This window comes from Calliphora vicina, chromosome 5 (assembly GCF_958450345.1).
Source record: "Calliphora vicina chromosome 5, idCalVici1.1, whole genome shotgun sequence".
NCBI lineage: Eukaryota > Metazoa > Arthropoda > Insecta > Diptera > Calliphoridae > Calliphora > Calliphora vicina.
In genome coordinates, this window is record NC_088784.1 from 29408463 (window position 1) to 29431456 (window position 22994).

At 31.3% G+C, this 22994-nt stretch overlaps 1 protein-coding gene across 7 annotated transcripts in view; it reads left to right on the forward strand.

The window, feature by feature from the left end:
* The window catches only part of Prosap (prosap), a 322296-nt gene extending 309995 nt beyond the window's left edge, over positions 1–12301 (forward strand). For 2 of the 7 annotated variants that reach the window (XM_065514416.1, XM_065514415.1), the window contains 3 exons: positions 3193–3826; positions 5409–7397; positions 10173–12297. In XM_065514416.1, coding sequence (XP_065370488.1) covers positions 3193–3826; positions 5409–7397; positions 10173–12084 — 4535 coding nt within the window. In that variant the 3' untranslated portion in view covers positions 12085–12297. Of the gene's footprint in view, positions 1–3192; positions 3827–5408; positions 7398–10172 lie in introns of all 7 variants that reach the window. The other 5 variants (XM_065514418.1, XM_065514421.1, XM_065514419.1 and 2 more) reach the window with 5 other exon arrangements.
* Positions 12302–22994: the final 10693 nt, after the last annotated feature.

A 22994-nucleotide genomic window follows, 5' to 3' on the forward strand; every position in this document is an offset into this window, starting at 1 on the left:
ACATATAAATTTGTCTGCTTACAACCACCGGGTTTCAGTCGTTTGCTATCGAAAAATGTAACCATCAATTACAAAATTTAACACACCAATCTGGTAATAATTATCAATTAGTTTATATGAAATTTAAGAAGCCAAGAAGAGATGGGTAGCGCAGTCAAAAAACTAAGTACTAATCTCGGACAAAATTAAAATTCTTACCTCGTCGGATTTTAATTTATTTATTATTATAGCAAAAGATGTGAAATTTTTGTTCCCATGAAATATCCATTTCCCTCGCAGGAAAAATTGCTATCGTGATATACCCATGAACTTTTCATTCACAATAGTTGATTTTGTTCGCAACAGCTGTTTATTGTTTACAAAAATCCATCTAAAAATTTCACAACATGGAGAATTTTTTCACGTGAACAAAGTTGATGAACGAAAAATGGGAAAAGGAAAACTATTTCATGTCAAATATTGAATCGTGATAAGGGTGATTGTAATTTGCAAAATTAGAGCCAAAGAATTTATCTCAGACCAAAGTAACTTTTGACAAGGAATAATTTATCTCATCATTACCCGGCAGAGAGCCTAAGCATTTATCCCGCATTTATCTGATTTTAGCCAAATGAACTTCAATAGCAGTTTTACCAAACTTTATTCAAATCATATTCCTAGTGACTACTCCAAGAAAACCCAATCATATTTCAAAGATACAAGACATTAGTTCAAAGGACGCAACCATTTGAGGAACCTGAACGGATTAAGCTTTTAGTTAATTTGTTTTATTAGCTTATGACATCAGAAACTAGCTTGACAATAAAAATCTGGTGTTTAGTTTAGATTCTTGAATTCTTCGTGCATTAAAAGTTATTAAATTTTGTCTTTATTTTGAGTGTTCATTACAGGAATCGATCTCCATTTTTGCTAAGCAATATCAAAAGTCTTATAGCTAAACGTTTAAACATGGTTATATGTTTTAAATGTCCTAAGTTGTAAACAATTACTTTCACAATTATAGTTCTCTAGATATTCAAAATTAACTATTTACTTTGTCCCACTAGTTCAATCCCGACCATTTTTCGGCAAACTATGTAAAATGGTGAGAGAGCTATTCGGACAAATAAATAGTTAGAAATAAATATTTACTTTATATGAGAGGTGACTTAACCCCTGTTCCGATCCTTTCCATTTTTGCTTAAACTTCATGCAGTGTTATGAAATTGATTCATATAAAGTTTGAAGATTTTCACAATTAAAGTACTCTAGATATTCGAAAATAACAATTTACTTTGTATGTTAGGTGTTACGCCCACTAATCCATTCCCGCCCATTTTCAGTCAAACTCGTGCTAACAAATTGATTCATACAAAGTTAAATACTTTTAGGAATATATTTATTTAGAAATTCTAAATTTACTACTTACATTGTATGGGAGGTGCCACGCCCATCCATTCAATACCGCTTATTTTCACCCAAACTATGTAAAATAATAAGGGTGATATTTGGGCATAATTTGAAGATTTCCACAATTATAGTTCCGCAGATATTCGAAAATAACTATTTACTTTGTATCGGAGGTGTAACACCCCCTGTTCCGTCCCATTTTTGGTAAGGCTGATAAGAAATTGGTTCGTATAAAGTTAGAAGACTTTCACAGGGATAGTTCTTTAGATATTCGAAAAAAATACAGTGTATAGTATACACGCCCATTTATCCTATTTCCCCAAGATTGGTGCAATGGTACCGAAGTAAAGTCCGCAAAATTTTATGACTTTCACAGTTAAGCTGAATTCAACCATGAGTTTCTGAAATATTTTTTGTCGGAACAATTTTTTTATATGTAGTTTGAAGACTCTCTCAAAAATAGAACGTCAAACTACGTATAAAAAAAAAATGTTCCGAACAAAAAATGTTTCAGAAACTCATGGGGGAATTCAGCTTTATAGTTCACCAGATATTCCAAAATAACTATTTACTTTGTACGGGAATTGCTACGCCCACTTGAAATTATAAAATAAGAAGTAGCCTATTGTTTCTTCAACATATAGAAGAACATACTGTAAAAATTTCAAGATGATCCGTCCAGTAGAAAAGGTGGTTAGTAAAGTGACCACTAAACCGCAAAGAGTTAATTCAGAGAAGTTTCAAAGTTTCAACTACTTATTAACTGAGAACATTTTTTCATCAAAATTCTAGATTCTCCAAATTCATTTTAATTTTTAGTTAAAACTTTTGTTTGTTTATTTTTTAACTCTAGACAACTGTGATGAATTCATTTTAAAACAAACATTTCTTTGCTCAACTTGAGATAAATTCCTTTAAACGTTTATATAAACCTCAATTAAACTAAGTTTAATTTCGAAACAATAAAACAAATAGACAAACTTTTTGACCCAACATTTTCTCACTTATTGCATTTTAAAATGAAATAACATTTAAGAACAAAGAAGGATAAGTACGGTATGTTTGTATATTTTTTAATATGTATTTATTTAAGTAATAAAAAACCTCTCAGTTGAAACTTTTTAATAGCAACTTATAAGTTTTGTGAAAACCAAGAAGACTTGCAGCAGCAATATTGCAACAAATAAATATATAGAAATAGAAGAAGAAGAAGAAGAAGCATGTTTTAGCACTTTACAAATATTTAATTTTTCTACTTCAAATATTCGAAAAGATTTTATTTGAGTGTTTCGGTAGATGTGTGAATTTGAGTGTATGTTCGAGTGAGTGTCTTCCTTATTTGTGTTGTTTCAACAAATTGCATGTTTACTTTTCTTAATTGTTGCAACAAAATATCTTTAAATACAAACAGCAACCAAATAAAAATAAGAAATGCTTTAGATTTTTATGTTTTTTTCTAGTTTTATTTCGTTTCTTCTAAATACAAATGTAACAAATTGTCCAAATTCATATATTGCATGCCACATACAACCAACATATTTTCTACTACTTTACTACCAACTATACAGCATTACGTCTTACAGTCATATTAACAAATATTTGGATTTAAGCCAAAATGTTTGTTCAAATCAACAAAAAAAAAATAATAAAAAAAAATTAAATAGGTCACTTTTCAAAACCAACCTTATGAAAAAAAAATAACTATAATTTACAGTAAACGTAACATAAAAAGTTTGTTGGTTTAAGAATTTAATAATAAACATTTATTAAAGTTAAAATTTATATTTGTCTTCCCTCCTTTAGATAAATCCCTTGGTGATACCAGCGACATAATAAGCGACTCATCGGGTGTTGGCACCAATTCCGATTCCGCTGCCTGCTCAATAGGTCACCCTAGCACAACGGTGGTTTGCATGGAACCCTATGCTGGCAATTCTGTTGGCCATATACGCCTACAAGTGGGCGACGTTATTGAAGTGGTGGGTTCCACCGACTGTGGCCTGCTGGAGGGCTATGTTCGTGGCACCAATCAGTCCGGCTTCTTTCCGGCCGAATGTGTGCAAGAGGTGAATTTGCGCCAGAAAAATATTACAAATGTTGCTACAGCGAATCCAAATCAATCGCCCTATCAACATTCACCTGCAGCCTCGTCTGTTCACCAGGGTTCACCACAATTGAGTTTAGGCGGCAGTTCGGGTATTGGCGGTATGGGCAGCATGGGTGGCACTTTGCCACGACCCAATCTCATACATCATCAGTCACCGTCGTTGTCGGTGAATAGTAATGGTTCCACGCATGGTCTTAACAATGGTCATCATGGTGGTGGCATGCATGAGAATACTATGTCGTTGAAAATGATGGGAGGTGGTCTTGGTGGTAATCATCATCATCAGATTGGTCAATATAGCAGTGCTACAGCGCCCAGGGTAAAGAAAAGGTAAGGAACTATATCGACTTAAAATTTATTAATCTATAGTAACTGATTTTAAATATTTAAAAAAATATAAAAAACTCAACGTTCAAAATACCAATTGTTTAATTAACTTTTTGTTGTTTAGTGGTCACTTTACTAACCACCTCTTCTATAGTCTTTAAAACATAGTGTTTTTTTGCATGTATTGGCATTTTGCTAAACAATTACATTTTTTATGTTTTCTTTTCCAAAACTTTGCCGTCAGAGTGTTTATTGTACATCGAATTCAGTGTTACTTTGCAATTTCGCACAGTGGTTTATAAACTTTTATTTTTGGAAATAATTCGGTATCTTGGGAACTATTGGAGATATTGTTACGAAATTGCACATGGTTTTAGCTGAGCTGTTTTCGAGTCGATTTACGTTTGTTCAGCTTCCTAGTGCTAATGGGGGCCAGTGCGTAGCCCCTCAAAGTTGGTCACCTCGGGTCTCAAATTTTTTAAAAAAATCGCCAAAAATCCATTTATGATCCGAATGAACTGAAATTTTAAATATAAATAGTCCTTGAGAAGATCTACAAAAAATATGGTTGAAGAGATATTCAGTTTTATTGATTTATTTTTTTATTTTGCTCGATATTTTTATGGTTTTTTAGATATGGGCCTATGGAGGTTCGAAATTTATTCTTAAAATATCAGCTATATTCGCAATGAAATTCTAAATAAAATAAAAGAAACTTGCTAAAAGTTATACCCATCCAAATTTATAACTTGTAAAAAGGGCCGTATTTTTTACATTTTTCCCAAAAAAGGCTATGTATTTTTTCTTTTGTAGAAAAAAATTTTCTTTCATGTAAAGTAAAATTTGGCTCACTTAAGAGGACATAAAATCCCCACGACATATCCAAACTTGGCCAATTTAAAAAAAATAATCGGTTTGAATTTTTATTTTTCTTTATGAAAAATCACCATATTATTTTTAGTTTTTAAGGTAAATTACGTCCCAAAAACTTATAAAATTACTTAATTTTATTAAAATAGAAATCTTCAAGTCCTAAGATTTTCACCAATATCAAATATTTATATAAAATGGCTTTATTTCGTAACAATATCTCCAATAAATAGTTCCGGAGATACATACCGAATTATTTCCAAAAAAAAAGTTTCTGAAACACTGTGGAGTGTAGTTTTTGTTTTCAAATAGTTTTTTTACTAATACGTTCTCCTCACTAAGATTTTTGACAACTGAGTTATGCCTTTGACAGGAGAGTTTCCGCTGTATGTATATTTATCTATGCTGAAAACAATATTCAAATAAAAGGCTTCGAATGAAGCTTACGAATTTGTTGGAAAGTTTTATGAAATGAATTGCTGTCATGTTTTAGTTCTGAAACAAGATTTTAGTGAACTAAGCTCAAATTGAATTAATCAATTCGATGCTCTGATCACAACGATAACCGTTTATAATAAAACACGAACTTATTTCGAGGCCCCCATTACTTTTGTTTCAATATAGACATAACGAACTAGAACTAGTCCCTTTGAACAATGAACCTATTTCCCTAATTCAAATAACTCATGCATATCTTCTTTATTACCTCTTCTAGCGCTTTCAATGAACCTCGTACCGTCGTTTTACATCGTGCCAAACGTGGTTTTGGCTTTATATTGCGTGGCGCCAAAGCTTCTTCACAACTAATGCAATTAAAGCCGTCCGATCGTTTTCCGGCTCTACAATACCTAGACGATGTTGATCCGGGCGGTGTGGCTGATATGGCCGGCCTAAAGCCTGGCGATTTTCTATTGGCCATCAACGGGGAAGATGTGCGAGCCGCTTCACATGAAAAAGTTGTTGAGATGATACGCTCGGCCGGTGCTTTGGTATCCATGACGGTTATATCACCACAGTTTCCCAATCAGATGCAGGCCACACCCCAATATATGCCAACGCATCATTTGTCCTCGGGTCCCAGCACACCACAAACCTCGCATAGGCAGTGTGCCACTTTGCCGCGCAAAATGTCACTGGGACCTAATGCCGCTGGCTCTGAGAGACAAGGTCGTCCAGCACCTTTGCCGCCCAGAAGAGATCCTAAAACTACCTTGTCGGTGGGTAGGGCAAGAGCCAAATCTATGGTGGCCGGTCTGGAGAATGGTGGTGAAAAGGAAGAAGATGAAATTCCTCATACAAAATCCTCTTCGGTGGAGTCGATAGTCACACCCACTCCAACTCATCCGGGTACACCAGTACAGTTGCGTACCGCTAGTATTAAGGCCAGACCTACATCAAGTCGCATTACGGCCGCCGAATTGGAGGAACTATTCCAGCGTCAACAGGGTGAAGTGGTAGATAGCTCTAATCGTTACTCCACCATGATGACTACTTCACGTTTCCAATCGGGCACGGATAGTGGAGCAGCCACACCTCCAGCCAATAACAGTTCACCTCTCAAGGGTCCTATGGTTTATGGCAGTGTGGCTGAAATGAAACGTAAGACAAAGGCTAAGAATGGCACCCTAAGAGGTAAACCCTGTGCTATACCCACAGTGGGAGCTGGTGCTCGGGATTTGAAACGTTTCCACTCCACACCAGATCTTAATGCCACGGCAGGAGGTTCGTCTTCCTCCATTTGGACGCCTGCAGTGGGCAAGGGCCATCACTCACAAGATGATGTGGCCACCTTGCATGCCTCTATGTCACGTTTGAATACATTGCCGCCGCCAACACATCCTCCGCCACCACCGCCCGTTGTGGGTCAAGTAGTCAAGGTGGAGACTCGACAAAGTTCAGAGTACGAAAGCACATTGTCGTTACAGCAAAAACTAAAGAAGCGCGTTGAAAATGATGCCGTTACCGCTGGAGCCATAGATGGTGTACAGTCGAGCTTTAAACCTTCAGCGAATGCAAAGATTTATGCTTCGCCCCAAGAGCTAATAGCCTGGAAGCTAAGACAAAACCAAGAGGTAAAAACTAGACAAAATATAACTAGTATACCAGAAAACGCCACGAATTCATTTTATATTTTACAGAATCGTCAACAAACCTCTAATCAACAGCAGCAACAGAATAGTCAACAACAACAACATTACAACTCGAATCAAGCATTAGGCTTTCAACAAGCTACACAAATGCAACAACAGCATCAGCAGCAACAACAACAACTTCCACCGCCGCCACCACCACTACAGCAACAAATCCAAAATCAACAAACCCAACAAATTAGTCAATATGCTCAACCCTCAACTTTAACACGTACCAATTCCAATACGAACAGCAGCACTACTTCCTCTTCCGCCAGCCAATACGCAGTTAGTCAAACTGCTCAAAACGGTGGCATCAATCATGCAACTCAAGTCAATAGCTGTAGTAGTAATAGCAACAATAACAACAACATCAACAACAATGGCTTGCCAACGACAACAACAACAGCAAATGTGGCTGCTGGTCCTGCACCACCCATACCCGAGCCCGACTACAGTCTCAGCGAGTCAGATGGCGAAGATGAGAACTCAATATTGGTGGCACGTAACACTAAGCTAAACGAGAAGATTGCTTTAATTGATGTTCCGGAAACGAGTGGCAATAGTCAAGCAAGGTGAGTGTGGGAAATTTCTAATAACTAAGTAAAAAACTGTTGAGTCATTGAAATGTCCCCTTTTAGCCCTAAACACATGAGATATTTGTAGAATTTGAAATTTTGTTAGTAGCCATGATAACAGAAACAATTATTCGAAAGAATTGATTCTTAATACAATTTTCAAAATAAAATTAAGTTTTATTTCTTAACTATTATATTAAAGATTTGTTTATGAATTAATTCATAGGCTTAATTGATTTCATTCCTTTGGAAATTAAGTCTTTATAGAATTTATTACATATTAAATTATTCAGGTGTTCTTAAATTATAATCTATGACTGTTCAAAGGTTGAAACAATTTTATTATGAAAAGAATTAATGAATGAATTAATTTGAATGAAACTAAAGAATTTGTTTTGTTAGGATTGATTTTATGCAATGAATTGCTGACATTTTTTAATTCTGAATTAAGATTTTAGAGAATTAAGCTAAAATATGTGATGACTCATATTTCTGACAAAAAATCGATTTTTTTATATAAAAACTCAAAAATTCTAAATTGACTAATAACTTGGCCAATAAGCGTTTAATCAAGAAAAGGAGCTTGCTCGATCTGTGATCACTCATATTTCTGCACAAAAATAAATTTTTTTATATAAGAACTCAAAATATCTAAACTCGCTAATAACTTGGCCAATAAGCGTTTAATCAAGAAAAGGAGCTCGATCTGTGATCACTCATATATCTGACAAAAATCGGTTTTTTATATAAAAACTCAAAATATCTAAAATCGTTAATAACATGGCCAATAAGCGTTTAATCAAGCAAAGGAGCCCGATCTGTGATCACTCATATTTCTGACAATTTTTTACATAAAAACTTAAAATATCTAATTAATAACTTGGCCAATAAGCGTTTAATCAAGAAAAGGAGCTCGATCTGTGATCACTCATATTTTTTACCAAAAATCGATTTTTTATATAGAAACTCAAAATATCTAAAATCTTTAATAACTTGGCCAATAAGCGTTTAATCAAGAAAAGCAGCTCGATCTGTAATCACTCATATTTCTGACCAAAAATCGATTTTTTTATAAAAAAACTCAAAATATCTAAATTCGCTAATAACTTGGCCAATAAGCGTTTAATCAAGAAAAGGAGCTCGATCTGTGATCACTCATATTTCTGACCAAAAATCGATTTTTTATATAAAAACTCAAAATATCTAAATTCGCGTTTAATCAAGATATCACTCATATTTCTGAACAAAAAATCGATTTTTTTACATAAAAACTCAAAACATCTAAATTCGCTAATAACTTGGTCAATAAGTGTTTAATCAAGAAAAGGAGCTCGATCTGTGATCACTCACATTTCTTAAAAAAATCAATTTTTTTATATAAAAATTCAAAATATCTAAAATCGTTAATAACTAGGCCAATAAGCGTTTAATCAAGAAAAGGAGCTCGATCTGTGATCACTCAATTTCTGACCAAAAATCGATTTTTAATTTAAAAACTCCAAATATATAAATTTGCTAATAACCTGGCCAATAAGCGTTTAATAAAGAAAAAGAGCTCTATCTGTGATCACTCATATTTCTGACCAAAAATCGATTTTTTTATATAAAAACTCAAAATATCTAAATTCGCTAATAACTTGGCTGGCTGTCCATGTAAACCTTGTGCACAGAGTACAGGTCGCAATTTTGGAGATATTTTGATCAAATTTGGTACATATTATTTGTTCGGCCCAAGGACTAAGCCTATTGAAACTGGCTGAAATCGGTCCATTTTTTCACCTAGCCCCATACAAATGTCCTTCCGAAATGAGACTTTATAGGTCATAAATGTTTATGTATCTCCACAAATGTCGCTGCAAATAAGTTTTATATACACAAAATTCATGTCACCAAATTTTGTTACGATCGGTCCATAATTAGTCATAGCTCCCATATAGACCCGCTTCCGAAAATCACTTTAATGTGCATAAATCGCTTAAAAATGTTTATATACACACAAAATTCAACATAGTTAAATTTAATATAGACATAAATCACACGACCTAATTTCATGGTGATCGGTCCATAATTGGTCATAGCTCCCATATAAGGCTCAATTCCGAAAATCACTCAAGAATATAAATTATTGAAATTTTAAAAGAAAAATGTTTTTGCTCTTTTACTTGTGTAGGGTATTATATACTTTCATACTTGTTTTTTTTTCTTTTTAACTATTTTTACCCATTTCGAACAGAATAATTTTTTAATTTGGACAGGACAACGAAAGAAAAGGGATTTCAATAAGATTCGTTGGCAATACAATGAAGTATAGTTGTATTGCCAACGAATCTTATATATACAATAGTTTTCCTGTAGTTTTCGCTTAACTGATTTTCCAAAAAGTCTCAGTTCTTGGTGCAGTTATCCGGGAAATCATTTACCCTAGTAACATAGCATCCTAAAGTTCATCAGCGTTAAATATTCCTTATGGCTCATATTTTTAAAGCAAATCAGGAAAAAGTATTTCAAAAAAAATGTATTTTAGAATCCTCCTGCTTAAGCTTTTTTGGCTCCTATTTTATGACAACGTTATTCAGTAATTTGTTGGATATCCCTTGTTTTTTATTACTAAAATTAGAATCAATAGTCCCCTTCATTCATTCTCTAATTTTACTGTACTTGAGGTACAGTGCTCCAAAAAATATTTCAAACCCGAAAAGTAAAAATTTACATTTTTAACTTAGAATCCTGGAATTTTACTTATATCTATTGTTTTGTTTATCCCCTTTATAGCGGTAGCAGTTCAGGCTCCGGTTCCGCTTCTATTTCACATTCGCTATCGGTTGATGAGATTCAACGTATACGCAGCAATTTGAAAACATCCAAATCGTCACCTAATGGTTTTGAGAAAAACGACGACAAGTCACCAACGCACGAACATGAAACAGCCAAAAACGATAATGATGTTGTGAATAACAACAACAATAATGAAGAAGAAGGAGACAATAGTTCTTCGGGTGTCAGTAGTGATCAGGAGGTTATTGCGGCCAGTGCTGCAACTGGAATGCCTACAGCACCCAAATCCACAGATACTATTAAGAAGAAACCAAGTGTTACTATAAACGAAGAACCAAAAACTATACCCGACCAAGGTAAGGATGAAACTGATGCAACTACCACAACAACAACAGCGACAAAACTGCCAAAAACAAGCACAACTGCAACAACAATGCCACCTATGCAACAAACAGCAAAACAGGGAAGTGGACAGCAACAAAATTTAGAAACTACAGCGAAATCTACACCACCGTCTCAACATCGCAGTTTACAAATAACAGCAACCACAACAACTACTGCTGCCAATAGCAACTGCACCACCACAACCAACACCTCCTCAACAACGAGCAACCACATGCAAACCACCAAAACAAGTGTTGCCAATGCCAAAGCAGCATTTGAAGCCAAAGCCAATGCACCCACCACAGTTACATCGGCCATACCCAACATTCCTACCACGGTTACGGTCAAACAAATGGTGCAGCAACAACATGCGCCCGTCATACAGCAACAGCAGCAACAAATGACAGCTGCAAAGGGGCCCAAAACACTGCTGGCCCAAACCCAACAAGTTGTGGCCAAGGCTCAACCTTCTGTGGCTGGACGTTTAGCACAGCCTCAGCAGCCACAACCCCAACCTCATATGAATCCCAACCAAAAACTGATGGCCACCCAGCAGCAGATTCTATTGCAACAGCAGCAGCAACAGCAGCAAATCGCTCATCAACAACATCTGCAACAAATTCTCAAGGCCAAGGCGGCAGCAGCAGCCGGTGCTGCCACCACAGCCGCCATAGTAGCCAAACAGCAACAGCAGATGGCGGCCAACAAGGCCGGTCTTTTGCCCACCCAAGACTCCCAAGAGGAACAGCGATCCGATGACGATGGTGATCTTAGTCCTTCACCACCAGCCAAAGGATTCCAACGACACAATTCGTTGACACGTAAACAAGCTGCCGCTATTGCCATGCAAAGAGCAACACGATCAGCTGCCGTTTCGCTGGTGCAACTACCGCCACCCATTGAGGCCGACAGTGACACGGAAATGTCACTGATCACGAATTCCAAGTCGTCTGTTGCTAGTGGTGTTGCCGCAACTTCAGTGCAGCATAGCGATGATGGTCTGGTAACAGAGAATATTGTGCTAGCACCACCACCACAATTTTGCGATTGCAATGACATCAAGCATGCACCTCAGTTGCAGCAACCACAACAGCAACAGCCAACGCCTCAGCAACAGCAAATGCATATGCAGTTGCAACAACAGCAACAGCAGCAACAACAACGTATGCACCAGCAACAACAGCAGCTATCGTTGCAACAGCAGCAATCGCTACAACAGCAGCAGCAGCAACAACAGCAGCAGCAACATCATCAGTTGCAACAACAGCAACAACAACAGCAGCAACAACAATTACAATACCAACAATATCAACAGCATTTGCATCAGCAACAACAACAGTTACAAGCTGCCATGCAACTGCAAATGCAGCATCCCCAACACATGATGCAACAGCACTATGTTGCTGGCTCTGGTAATGTTGCTACTGCTGCTGCTGGTGCCAACACTGCTGGCAATATGGGTACATTGGGACGTGTTCGCATTGTGGGCACTCTACCCAAAACCAATCATCATCGTTTACATTAAATTTTTGTTTAATTTTTGTGTCTCTAAATAATTTCTAAATCACTTTTGTTACCTTGCAACATTCGTTAGAGTTTTCCAAGTTCGATTAGCTTAAAAGGGTTGGCAACAAATTTTTGGAATTTAAAATTGTTTGTTGGAAGTAACAAAGCTTGTATTTGAATTAGTTAATTATTTTTTTTTTTTACTTTACATTCCGAAATTTAAAAAATTATTATATTTAGACATACATATGTAGTAAGTAGGTTTTTGGAAAATAAAAATTGTTGGAAACTGTTTACAGATTCTAGAAATATTTATTTCATTTCATTAAATTTAAAAAAAAAAAGTACGAACAAATTTTTCTTGAATAATATATAGGTTTACTAAAATTATGCCATATTCTTAAGTTTATTTGTATATGAATTTTATTTTATGAAATGTATATGCAGAAATTTTAGTTATTCTGAATTTTTAAGAGTTTTGAACAAGGTTTCATTTTCAGAAAGAAAAGTTCAAAATAGTTTCATTTAAATCATTAAACTGATCCACATTGTATCACACCGAATATATTTTTTAATTGAATTTAAGTTCGAATTTACAGTTTATATTTTAGAAATGGAGTTCACAACTCGCTTTCGATATCGAAATATTTAAATTGACATTTCAAACATAAACTAATTAAATTTGACTTATTTTATAAGGTTAGCATGAGAGACTATATTTCAAATTTGGCTTCAATCGATAAAATTCAACGTATACTCAGCAATTTTATAAAATTGTTACCAATAAAATTCAAACAATACAATACCATCTTCTTTTTAAAATGTTTATTTAATATATAATTATTAAGTTATGTTCACATTATTCAAATCCTCGATTATTTAAATATTTTGATCTTACACGACTTTTGAGAAAACAAACGACAACAAGTAATATAACAATGATGTTCTACTGCAATTTTTTCTAAATTAACAGAATGTTTTTTTATAAAAATTGTAGCTCATTCAATTCAAAATAACACATGAAACTTTTGTTTAATAACTTCCAAACGAACATTTGAAATTTTGATAAAGAAAATATTAAAAAAAATTAACAAATTTTTGAGATTTATAGAAACCAAATTGGAAATGAATTATTTTGTATTCGATTCTTTTATTTGTAATACATTAATTTCATAGAAACAGGATGTAAATTTAAATAAAACAAATATTCAGATAAGTGTGAACATCGATCGATTTAAAAACGATTAATTTGAAAATCTGTGATGAATTTAGATCGACTTCAAGAATAATTTTTCAATCAATAGCTTATTCTTTTCCAACAAAATAAAGTCCAGATAAGAAATAACAAAGTGGATATAATAAATACATCAAATTTATATTTCGTTTTCAAATCTTTTATATTTCGAAATCGATTTCCATCACATAAAAATAATTTGTTCAAAGGAGAGTAATATATCACATAAAGTGCAACCCATCATGAACAATTTCGTTTTAGAAATATTACTGAACTTTTTAACCAAAAGAGTACCTTTAGAAGATAAAAAGTACAAAATTATTTTTAGACATTCTTAGTTAGCCCTCAAATTTGGATTAAAATTATACCTTATCATGACAAACATATGAATAATGAGCCAATTTTCAAAACCAAATTCTTTTCAGTGAGTTTTGTATTGGGTGGGTGTGAAAAGAGTGAATCAAAATTAATATTTTAAGCCGAAGAGGAATCACAATGCAGTTCTCGTATTATTCAGCCGGCAGATCTTTTCAATTTCAGCAAATGTTGAAAAATCTAATTTGTTTTATATCCCAATCAAACAAGTTTTTCAATTATAGAAGGAAAGAGAAGTATCGAATAATGTGAACCAGACACAGACAATATTGTACTAAACTTTTGAACCCAAATTAGCACTTGTCAGTTGTCAAAAACCGAATGTATCAGTTAAAAAAGCTATGTGTAAACAGCAACAACACTCGTATGTGTGATTTTTTGAGTAAATCAAACATACCACACCGTTCTGTAAATAGAATAATATTTTCGATTTTTAATACAATTCACATAGTATGTTGGTGATCTGTAAATGAAATCCACATGTTTTACTGTTTTTACTTCCGAGTAAACAAATCTGTTTTAATGTACAAAGCCGTGTGGTTTCAATAACATCAATTTGTTAATTATTCATTTTCAGAACCGGTCCAATAATTCTCATTTTGAAAGCGATCGATCATCAAAAGTCTGGTGCTGAATTTCCGCATTTGATATCGAGTAAAACTGATAGTAATTTTCATATTTGAAATTATGGCATTCGATTAAATTTCATGATCGATAATTTAATACATTTTATTATAATTTCGATATCGAAATCATTTTTCGACACGATTGATCATTAAGTCACGAATGCGCTAAATCGGCCCCTGTGTTTTTGCTAGGAATATTAATAGATTCTATATTAATCCAAACTGATTTCTAGAGGAAAATCGTAGATATATTTTGTGTTGATTTTTTTGGAAATTTGAATATTAAATTATACGAATTGCTTTGTTATACAACTTTTCTATGTTCTTCTAAGTTGCTATGCGAAAATTTTGCAAGAATTCTGTCTCAAATCAATTTAAAAAACTGTTTAAAAATATATACTTCTTTTTTAAAACCACTGTAAGGGAATCTGTTCAGATTTTAAGTAAATTATTTCTGTATATTTAATTCTTTAAATTCCATATACAAACTGTCAAAACCAATCCTTGTTGCCAACGTCCTTTATTGAAACTACTTGAACTTAAAACCCTTTAAATGTTGCATTATAAAATTAATAAAAAACAAATAGAGTACTGAACATGTTTTTTTAAAATCGCACATTTTTCAATAAAATATAAATAAAACAAAAAAAACAAAAAAGGTTTTACTAAAGAGTAGAAGCAATTACAAAAAGCAGACATATTTAATAATAATAAAAAAAACATTTTAACAAAAATAAATTTACAATAGAAAAAAAACCAAATGTTAAAAGATTTAAAACAGAATTTTAATAACTATTAAATAAATACAGAACAAAAAACAAAAACAAAATTGTTAAAAAATTAATGAAAATTGAAATGAATTAAATTGAATTTAAAACAAAACTTATTGTACTAAAAAATGTTACAAAGCAAATAAATTATAATAAATAAAACAATATTTATTTATTAAAAAATAATAAAACAAACACAAAACAAAAACTAATTTTAGTACAATTTTTAATTAAAAAAAACGAACTTGGCAATATTCTAAATAAAGTAAAATTTATAACAAAATGTTTAGTTTAATAATTTCTTCACGTTCTTTTATTTTTCTTTAGTAATATAATTTTAATACTTTTTATTTAAAATATTTTGCTAATTATGTGTGATATATATTTAAATTCTTATATATTTTTAAACAAAACATATTATTAACTTACAAAACCACAAACACAAACATTAAAAATTCTAATAAATTATATTAACAAAATACAAAGTTATTAAAATATTATTTTAAAAACTTTATAATAACCATATTTAAGTGTAAATAAAAACAATAAAACAGCTTTTTTGAATTGAATTTAAAAGCGTATTGAAAATAAAAGTATTAAAAACAACAAAATTAAGTAAAACTAAATAATTTTTTTAGAGAAAATTATTTAATTTTTTAAATTTAATTAAACAAAAGTAATAAAGAAAAACAAATTCTTAAAATTTTATAAAAAAAAAAACAGAAGAAAACATAGTCAGTCATAAATATCCATCCATTTGTTTAGCAAAGAAATCATATTTCAAATTAAAAACTTAAATATATCATATTCATAACTTTAGCAAACATACATAATATATCAAGATATATAAACCCCTAATAGAGCTATCTATATACATTTACACAGATTTACTTACTTTTCAATAACACTTACACACCCCCCTCAAACACTAAAACATAAATATTCAAATCATATTAAAGAATTTCAAATATAAATGTTTCAAAAACGCACTTGAATACAATAATAAAATTATACAATACATTTAAATCTAAAGAAAAATACTAAAATTTAATAAATGAATGAATGATTTATAGAAAAACAAAACTTCATTTTTTTTTATAAATAATTTTGAATTTAACTTACATTTTTGCTAGTATTTAAAAACAATTTACAACAACTACAAGAATTAAGAACAAATTCATGATTTTTTGAATAGATTTTACAAAAAAGAAAAAAACAAATAACATTTTTTGTCTACAGCTTTTTTCCACCAACACACAAAACAAACAGAATTTTTTAGAAAAATATTTAAACAAAATATTAATTATTAAAACAAATATATATTATAAATAAAAACTTAAAATATATATTAAAATTACAATTAAAAATTATAATTGCACTGATAGTCATATTATGCAAAATGAAAGAAATTATAATAATAATACTTACTACAAATAAATAAATAATTTAATTTGTTTTTAATTTTTAATAATTCTATACAAAATTTATAAAATTTAAATATTAAAAAAACAGAAAATGAAAACTATTGAGAAAATATTGAAATTTATAAATTTTGAAACAAATAACGGCACTTTTATATGAAACCCTATATATAATTTCCGCCATTTTATTATAAAATTGTTGTTATTTCAGAAATTTACAATATTTTTGTTTGATTTTAAATTATAAGAATGAAAATTTTGCAAATAATGTCTAAATTTTGTGTTATTATAAAAACTTTATTTCAAAATTTAATTTGATTTGAATTATTACAAAAAAAATATAAAATTTCTATGTTTTAATTAAAGCTATTTCAAGGCGAATTTTACACGTGACTACAACGGCAAATTGGGGCGAATTCATTAGTTTTGTATATATGAAGCAAGGTGCATTTAATAAGGTGTCATCTGGAACTATATCACAGCATTTTTTTTTTTATTTCAATTATTTATTTTCGTAAATGATTTTCGCAAGTTATGGGCCGATCGCGTGATTTATGTCTATATGAAACTAATTTCAATTGAATTTTATGTAGATTCAACATTTTTAAGAGATTTATGCTTTGACTAATTATGGAGCGATCATCATGAAATCACGCGACATGACTAACATACATATATATAAAACTTATTTAGAGCCAAATTAATGAGATATGACGGATAAAGTCAATTTCGGGAGGACATTTGTAATGGGCCGACTTCAGGAAGTTTCAATAGGCTCCGTCCTTGGGAAACAAATGTACGTACCAAATCTGATGGAAATATTTTCAAAATTGCGCACAAGATTTTAATCAACTCTCCCCACTATGGTAGTGTAGGGTATAAAAATATGGAATTTGACCTCTATATATTTCAATTCCCCACTGATGTTAAATACGCCTTGGTATTTATGAATTTTGTCATCAACCATACAATCTAGCAGTTAAGCGTATGCCAAGGCGATTCTTTATTCACCGTGGTACATTTGTTATTAAAAATAACTATAACAATACATTGTTTAATTCGCCCTGATATTGACATTTCTTCTACATTTATACAAAAACAAAATGCATGTGGTTTATTAATTCGCCTTACTTCGAACTACATACATATAAAATAATTCACCGCTTCATCGAATGTCAAACTCCAAATATATGCAATCTTACTCCACATATGCAAATTTAATGGAATCGCTCTAATCTGCCTGAATTCGCCTCGCAGTCATAATAAACGAATTCGCCTTATTTTTTGTGCAGCCACCTTGAATAAATTCGCTTTGTGCAACCTCTCACTCCACATATACAAATTTAGTGGAATCGCTCCAATTTGCCTGAATTCGCCTTCGCAGTCTGAATAAACGAATTCGCCTGATTTCTCCATGCTACATCCTGGCATAAATTCGCCTTTCTACAATCTCCCACTTCACATATACAAATTTAACAAATTCGCTCCAATTTGCCTGAAATCGCATTTGCAGTTATAATAAACGAATTCGCCTGATTTCTTCATGCAACACCTTGAATTCGCCTTTATACAACCACCTTTAATAAATTCGCCTCTCTACAATCCCCCGCTCCATATATACAAATTTAGTGAACTCGGTCCACTTTGCCTGAATTCACTTTGCAGTCATAAAAACCAAATTCGCCCGAATTCTTGAATTCTTCACCTTCATGCAACCACTTTAAATAAATTCGACTGTCTACAATCTCTCACTACACATATACAAATTTAATGAATTCGCTCCAATTCGCCTGAATTCGCTTTGCAGTCATAATAAATGAATTCCCCAGATTTCTTCATGCATCCACCTTTAAATCGCCTACATGCAGCCACCTTGAATGACTTCACCTTTCTACAATCTCTCACTCCACATTTACACATTTAATAAATTCCTATTTGCCTGAATTCGTCTTCAATAATACAAATACATTTTTAAAGCTATTTTGTAATGGATTTGAATTAAAGAAAATTTGAATGAATCAATAAGGAATTAATTCTATAAACAATGAATTATCAAAGAAATGAATTGAATAAGTTCAAAGTATTAAGCCTATGAATTAATTCTTATCATTAATAATTTCTATACATTTGATTCGATAACAAATAAAGGAACGAATAAGAATTTCCTCGTATAGGAATGCGAGTATTAGCCCCCAGAATATTTCAGCAGTTCAGGCATTAACTAATTTAACCCAATAAAAAATATCTCAGACTTGTGGAATCCAAATGAGGGTAAACCCTCAACGTATCCCCATAGATATTCTCCAATCATAAGCGGAAATGGTAAACAATTTTAAAAGTTTTAAATCAATTTAACTACAAATACCTTAAAAGGTTAAAAGCACATGACAGTTCTCAAAAAAGTAATATCGAACCGTATGGTGGTTCTTTTGACGTTCCACAGCCACTTTTCAATGATTGTGGCTTGCAGAACGAGAGAAAAAATACAATTTTCAATGGGCAACGAGTGTTAAATATAGTTGTCCCTCTTTCTAAACCACAACAATTTTGAAATTTTATTTTGTTTGTTTTCTATTGCCACATTACTGGAGCCAGCTGATTCATATCGGTGTAATCTGTGGCAAAAATTTATAATATTCTGATATAGATTCATTAAAACACAATAACTTTTATAAAAACAAATGCATTAATTAATAATTGAATTTAAATAGCTGTTTTTATAATTTTCATGTTTTTTTTTAGATATTCTCAACTGCTAAATTTTCATAATTTCTTTAGCACAATTTTAAGAAACTAGTTAAAACATAGAAACTGCAAAAATCATTAAAATATTCTTTAAAATTTTTCAATATTTTTTTTCATTAACAAAAAACGCTTTAATTTAGTTAAAATTGTTTGTTATTTTTTTGCTTAAATTTAAAATAAAAATGCTTAGCATTAATAATTATGAATATTAAATAAAAAAAAATTAATTTTAACAATTAGAAACAAAATATTTTATAATTAAATTAACTGTTTACTTTATAAATATTTCAACAAAAAAAAAAATCAAATATTTTTAACACAAAATAAGAAACAGCAATTATTAATTTTATTTTAAGTTATTATTTCTTTTACAAAAAGCAAATACATTTAAAACAAAACCCATATTAAATTATTTAGTTTTTTAAATGTTTATGTGTATTATTAACTTTAGATTTAATTAATGTCGTCGTCATTAATATTAATTAAAAAAACAAACAAATGTAATGAAATGAAAAAAAAACAAATTAAATAATTAACATTATTAACAATATTATTATTATTAATAACATTAATAATTATATGAAACAGATATATAATTTTAATTTAAGCAATTTTTAGTATATGCAACAATGACTGTTTTGCAATACATTTATGGCACGAATAAGATAAAATATTAATTAATTAATTACTGAGAAACAACAAAACAAAAAACAATTATATATAAACAAACAGAAAAAATGTAAAGGATTTATGCATCCAATTAAATTTAAAACAAAAAAATATTAAGTCAGTTATAATGCATTATTGTAACCGTATATGCATATTATAAAAAAATTAAAAAAAAAATAAAATAAATATTAATAAAAATTATAAAAAAAAATAAAAATGTTTATTGGTTTTATTTATGAAAAGCATTATCAACGATTTTAAAGAAATACATATTCAATTAATTTTATTTTCGAAGGGAGTTTCGTAGTTACAAGTATTTCCGCGTTATGCGGAAATTGATCAAAACGATCAATTTGCAAAGGTGTGATCAATTTCAAAAAAATATTTTGAGCCAATATCAAATAATTTAATATAATTGAGACAATAAATTTGATAAAATTAGGTCAAAATCATCAAAATTAAAGTTTGAACAATTTACAAAATGAAATTAATTAATATATCACATCTTTTTCGTTTTCTAATCATTTATTTTTCGAAATCGATTTCCATCTTTATGAGAAGGAAAACATTTAAAGAGAAAAAAGTACCCAGCAAAAACTTGGTAACGACTTGGAATTATTGTACACTTGCTTTTCAATGACTTATTCATAACGTCTGCAATACTTAGAAGTAGTTTGTTAATACCTGACGTATAATCTAACATACTCCCTGTTCTATTCACCGAATCCGAAGAACGATTTCGTTTTTAAATTCACATCTTTTGGGGTTCTGTAAATCGAATCGTCAAGTTTTGCTCGTTTTACTTTCTACTAAGCAAACCTATTCAAAGTAAAGAAATTGTGAGATTTGGACAGCATAACTTTTTAAATTATTCGTTTTTGAAAATCGTTCGATTTTGAAATCACTCGATTTAAAGAACAGGGGGATATAGTACATTTTTTACCAGATTCATTATTAATGCATTATCAGCCCAATTATGAATAAAAAATTCCCCGGGAGTTTTTTCCCATTGAATTTGAATAGGAAAAATGGGAAAAGGAAAAAATAGATGAATAACCATTTTTTAAAGATAATTTTTAATAGATTATTTGGTAAGTACTTACATCCAATGACATCACCGTGTTAAAATGATAAATTAAACTGCCAATGTATTGAGTGTATAACTAAAAAATGGCAGGATTTTTTTAAATTAATTTTGAAACATTTGAACTGCTCATCTTTTGAGGCCAAGAACGAATAAAGACAATAACGGATACTATGTTCCAAAGTGAAGCATATCCCAGAGAGAGCGTTTTGTATCGATCGAAACGAATATAAAGCGGGTGAGGCAAAACTTCGCAACAACTTCCCAACAGGTATTGCAACATGTGGCCGAGCATTGTCATGATGGAATAATATGGTTTCATGTCTGGCCGCATATTCTGGATGATTTTCGGCCAATGCTCGCTTCAAACGAATCAGATTTCAGTATCTCATAGGACCCTTTTAGTCCCACTAAATATAGATCATTACCTTAGCGCCATGGATATTTGGCTTTGGTGTCGATTTTCTTACGCTTCGGGTTATTGTAATAGATCCATTTTTCATCGCAAGTAATGATTCGATGGGAAAATTATTTTCTTTTCGGACATGCAAAATCGGCTTTCCATGCTTTTTGATAAATCTTGCTGCTCGTAAACGTATTGAAATTGCTGCTTGAGTAGCTCCCAATGATTTTCCAAGCTCTTGTTGAGTTTTACAACAATATTCATGGAGTAATCAGGTAGTCGTTTTACGACAACGACAGTTTCGTACTAGATTAATGAAACAGGTTGAATAATTTCTTTAATCTAGTACAAAACTGTCGTTGTCGTAAAACGACTACGCCTTACATGATAAGGCTGAATAACTCCAATTCTTGATCTTAAACCTTTTTTGGCTGGCCTGGGCTATCAGCGACACTTTTTTCCAAATTAAAAAAGTAAACCAAAACCTCCAGCATATGATACTTAGTTGGCACAAACTTCGATAGTTTCAAAGCAAAAAAAAACCTTTTTTGTTCAATAACTAAGTGAAAATAAATGACATATAAGTTATTAAAAACAACAAGTCAGAGAGCTATATTCAGCTGTGCCGAATCTTATATACCCTTCACCAAATTATATTTCAAAATACAAATTTTAAATATTTTTAGGTAAATAAAATTTATTTTTTTCCAAAGTTGTTTTTTTAATTTTTTGGAATTGTTATTTTAAATTTAAAAATTTTCTTTTTTAAATTTAAAAAATTTTTTGTTTTGTTTTTTTTTCGGGTTAAAATATATTTTTCCGATTTTGACCCATTGTAAGTCCAACTTACTATCATCTTATATACGTCGTTGCAAAGGTCTTTGAAATATCTGTCATTAGATATCCATATTGTCTATATTAATGACTTAGTAATCCAGATATAGGTCAAAAATCGAGGTTGTCCTGGTTTTTTCCTCATATCTCAGCCATTTGTGGACCGATTTTGCTGATTTTAAATAGGAAACTTTTCGAAAGCATATCTGACAGAATTATTGAAGAGTTGGATCCCGAAGATATCTGGGGTCTTCAGAAAATTGATTTCAACAGACGAACATGGCTTCCGTCTCACGGACGTGAATGATATAAAAACCACGTTCAAAAGATACGACATATATTCAGGTCTGTCACAGAATTCCATTCCGATCGAAAGTGGAATTAATTCCGTAATTTGCTTCTTCACAAAAAGTAAAACGAAAATTTCTTTCGGAATGAAACCACTTTCAGTTTTCAAAGTAGAATAAAATATTTGTTTGCAATTATTTGTTTTTCTTAAAATTTTAATCAATTTCTGTACCAAAAAATTTACTTTTGTTTTAATATAAAAAAACGCTGTCAAATTACAAAATACAGAATTATTAAATATTTTTTGTATTAAAAATCGGAATAAAAACTACGAAATTGAAACCATTCCGAACGAAATGTGTGACAGGCCTGATTGTCATTTCCTCATGACCTCAAATCGCTAATGGCACCAAAAAGAGACTTGGAAGAAATTCCTAGGGAATATTTGTGATTGGGCTCCATACCTAGATCTGTGATGTC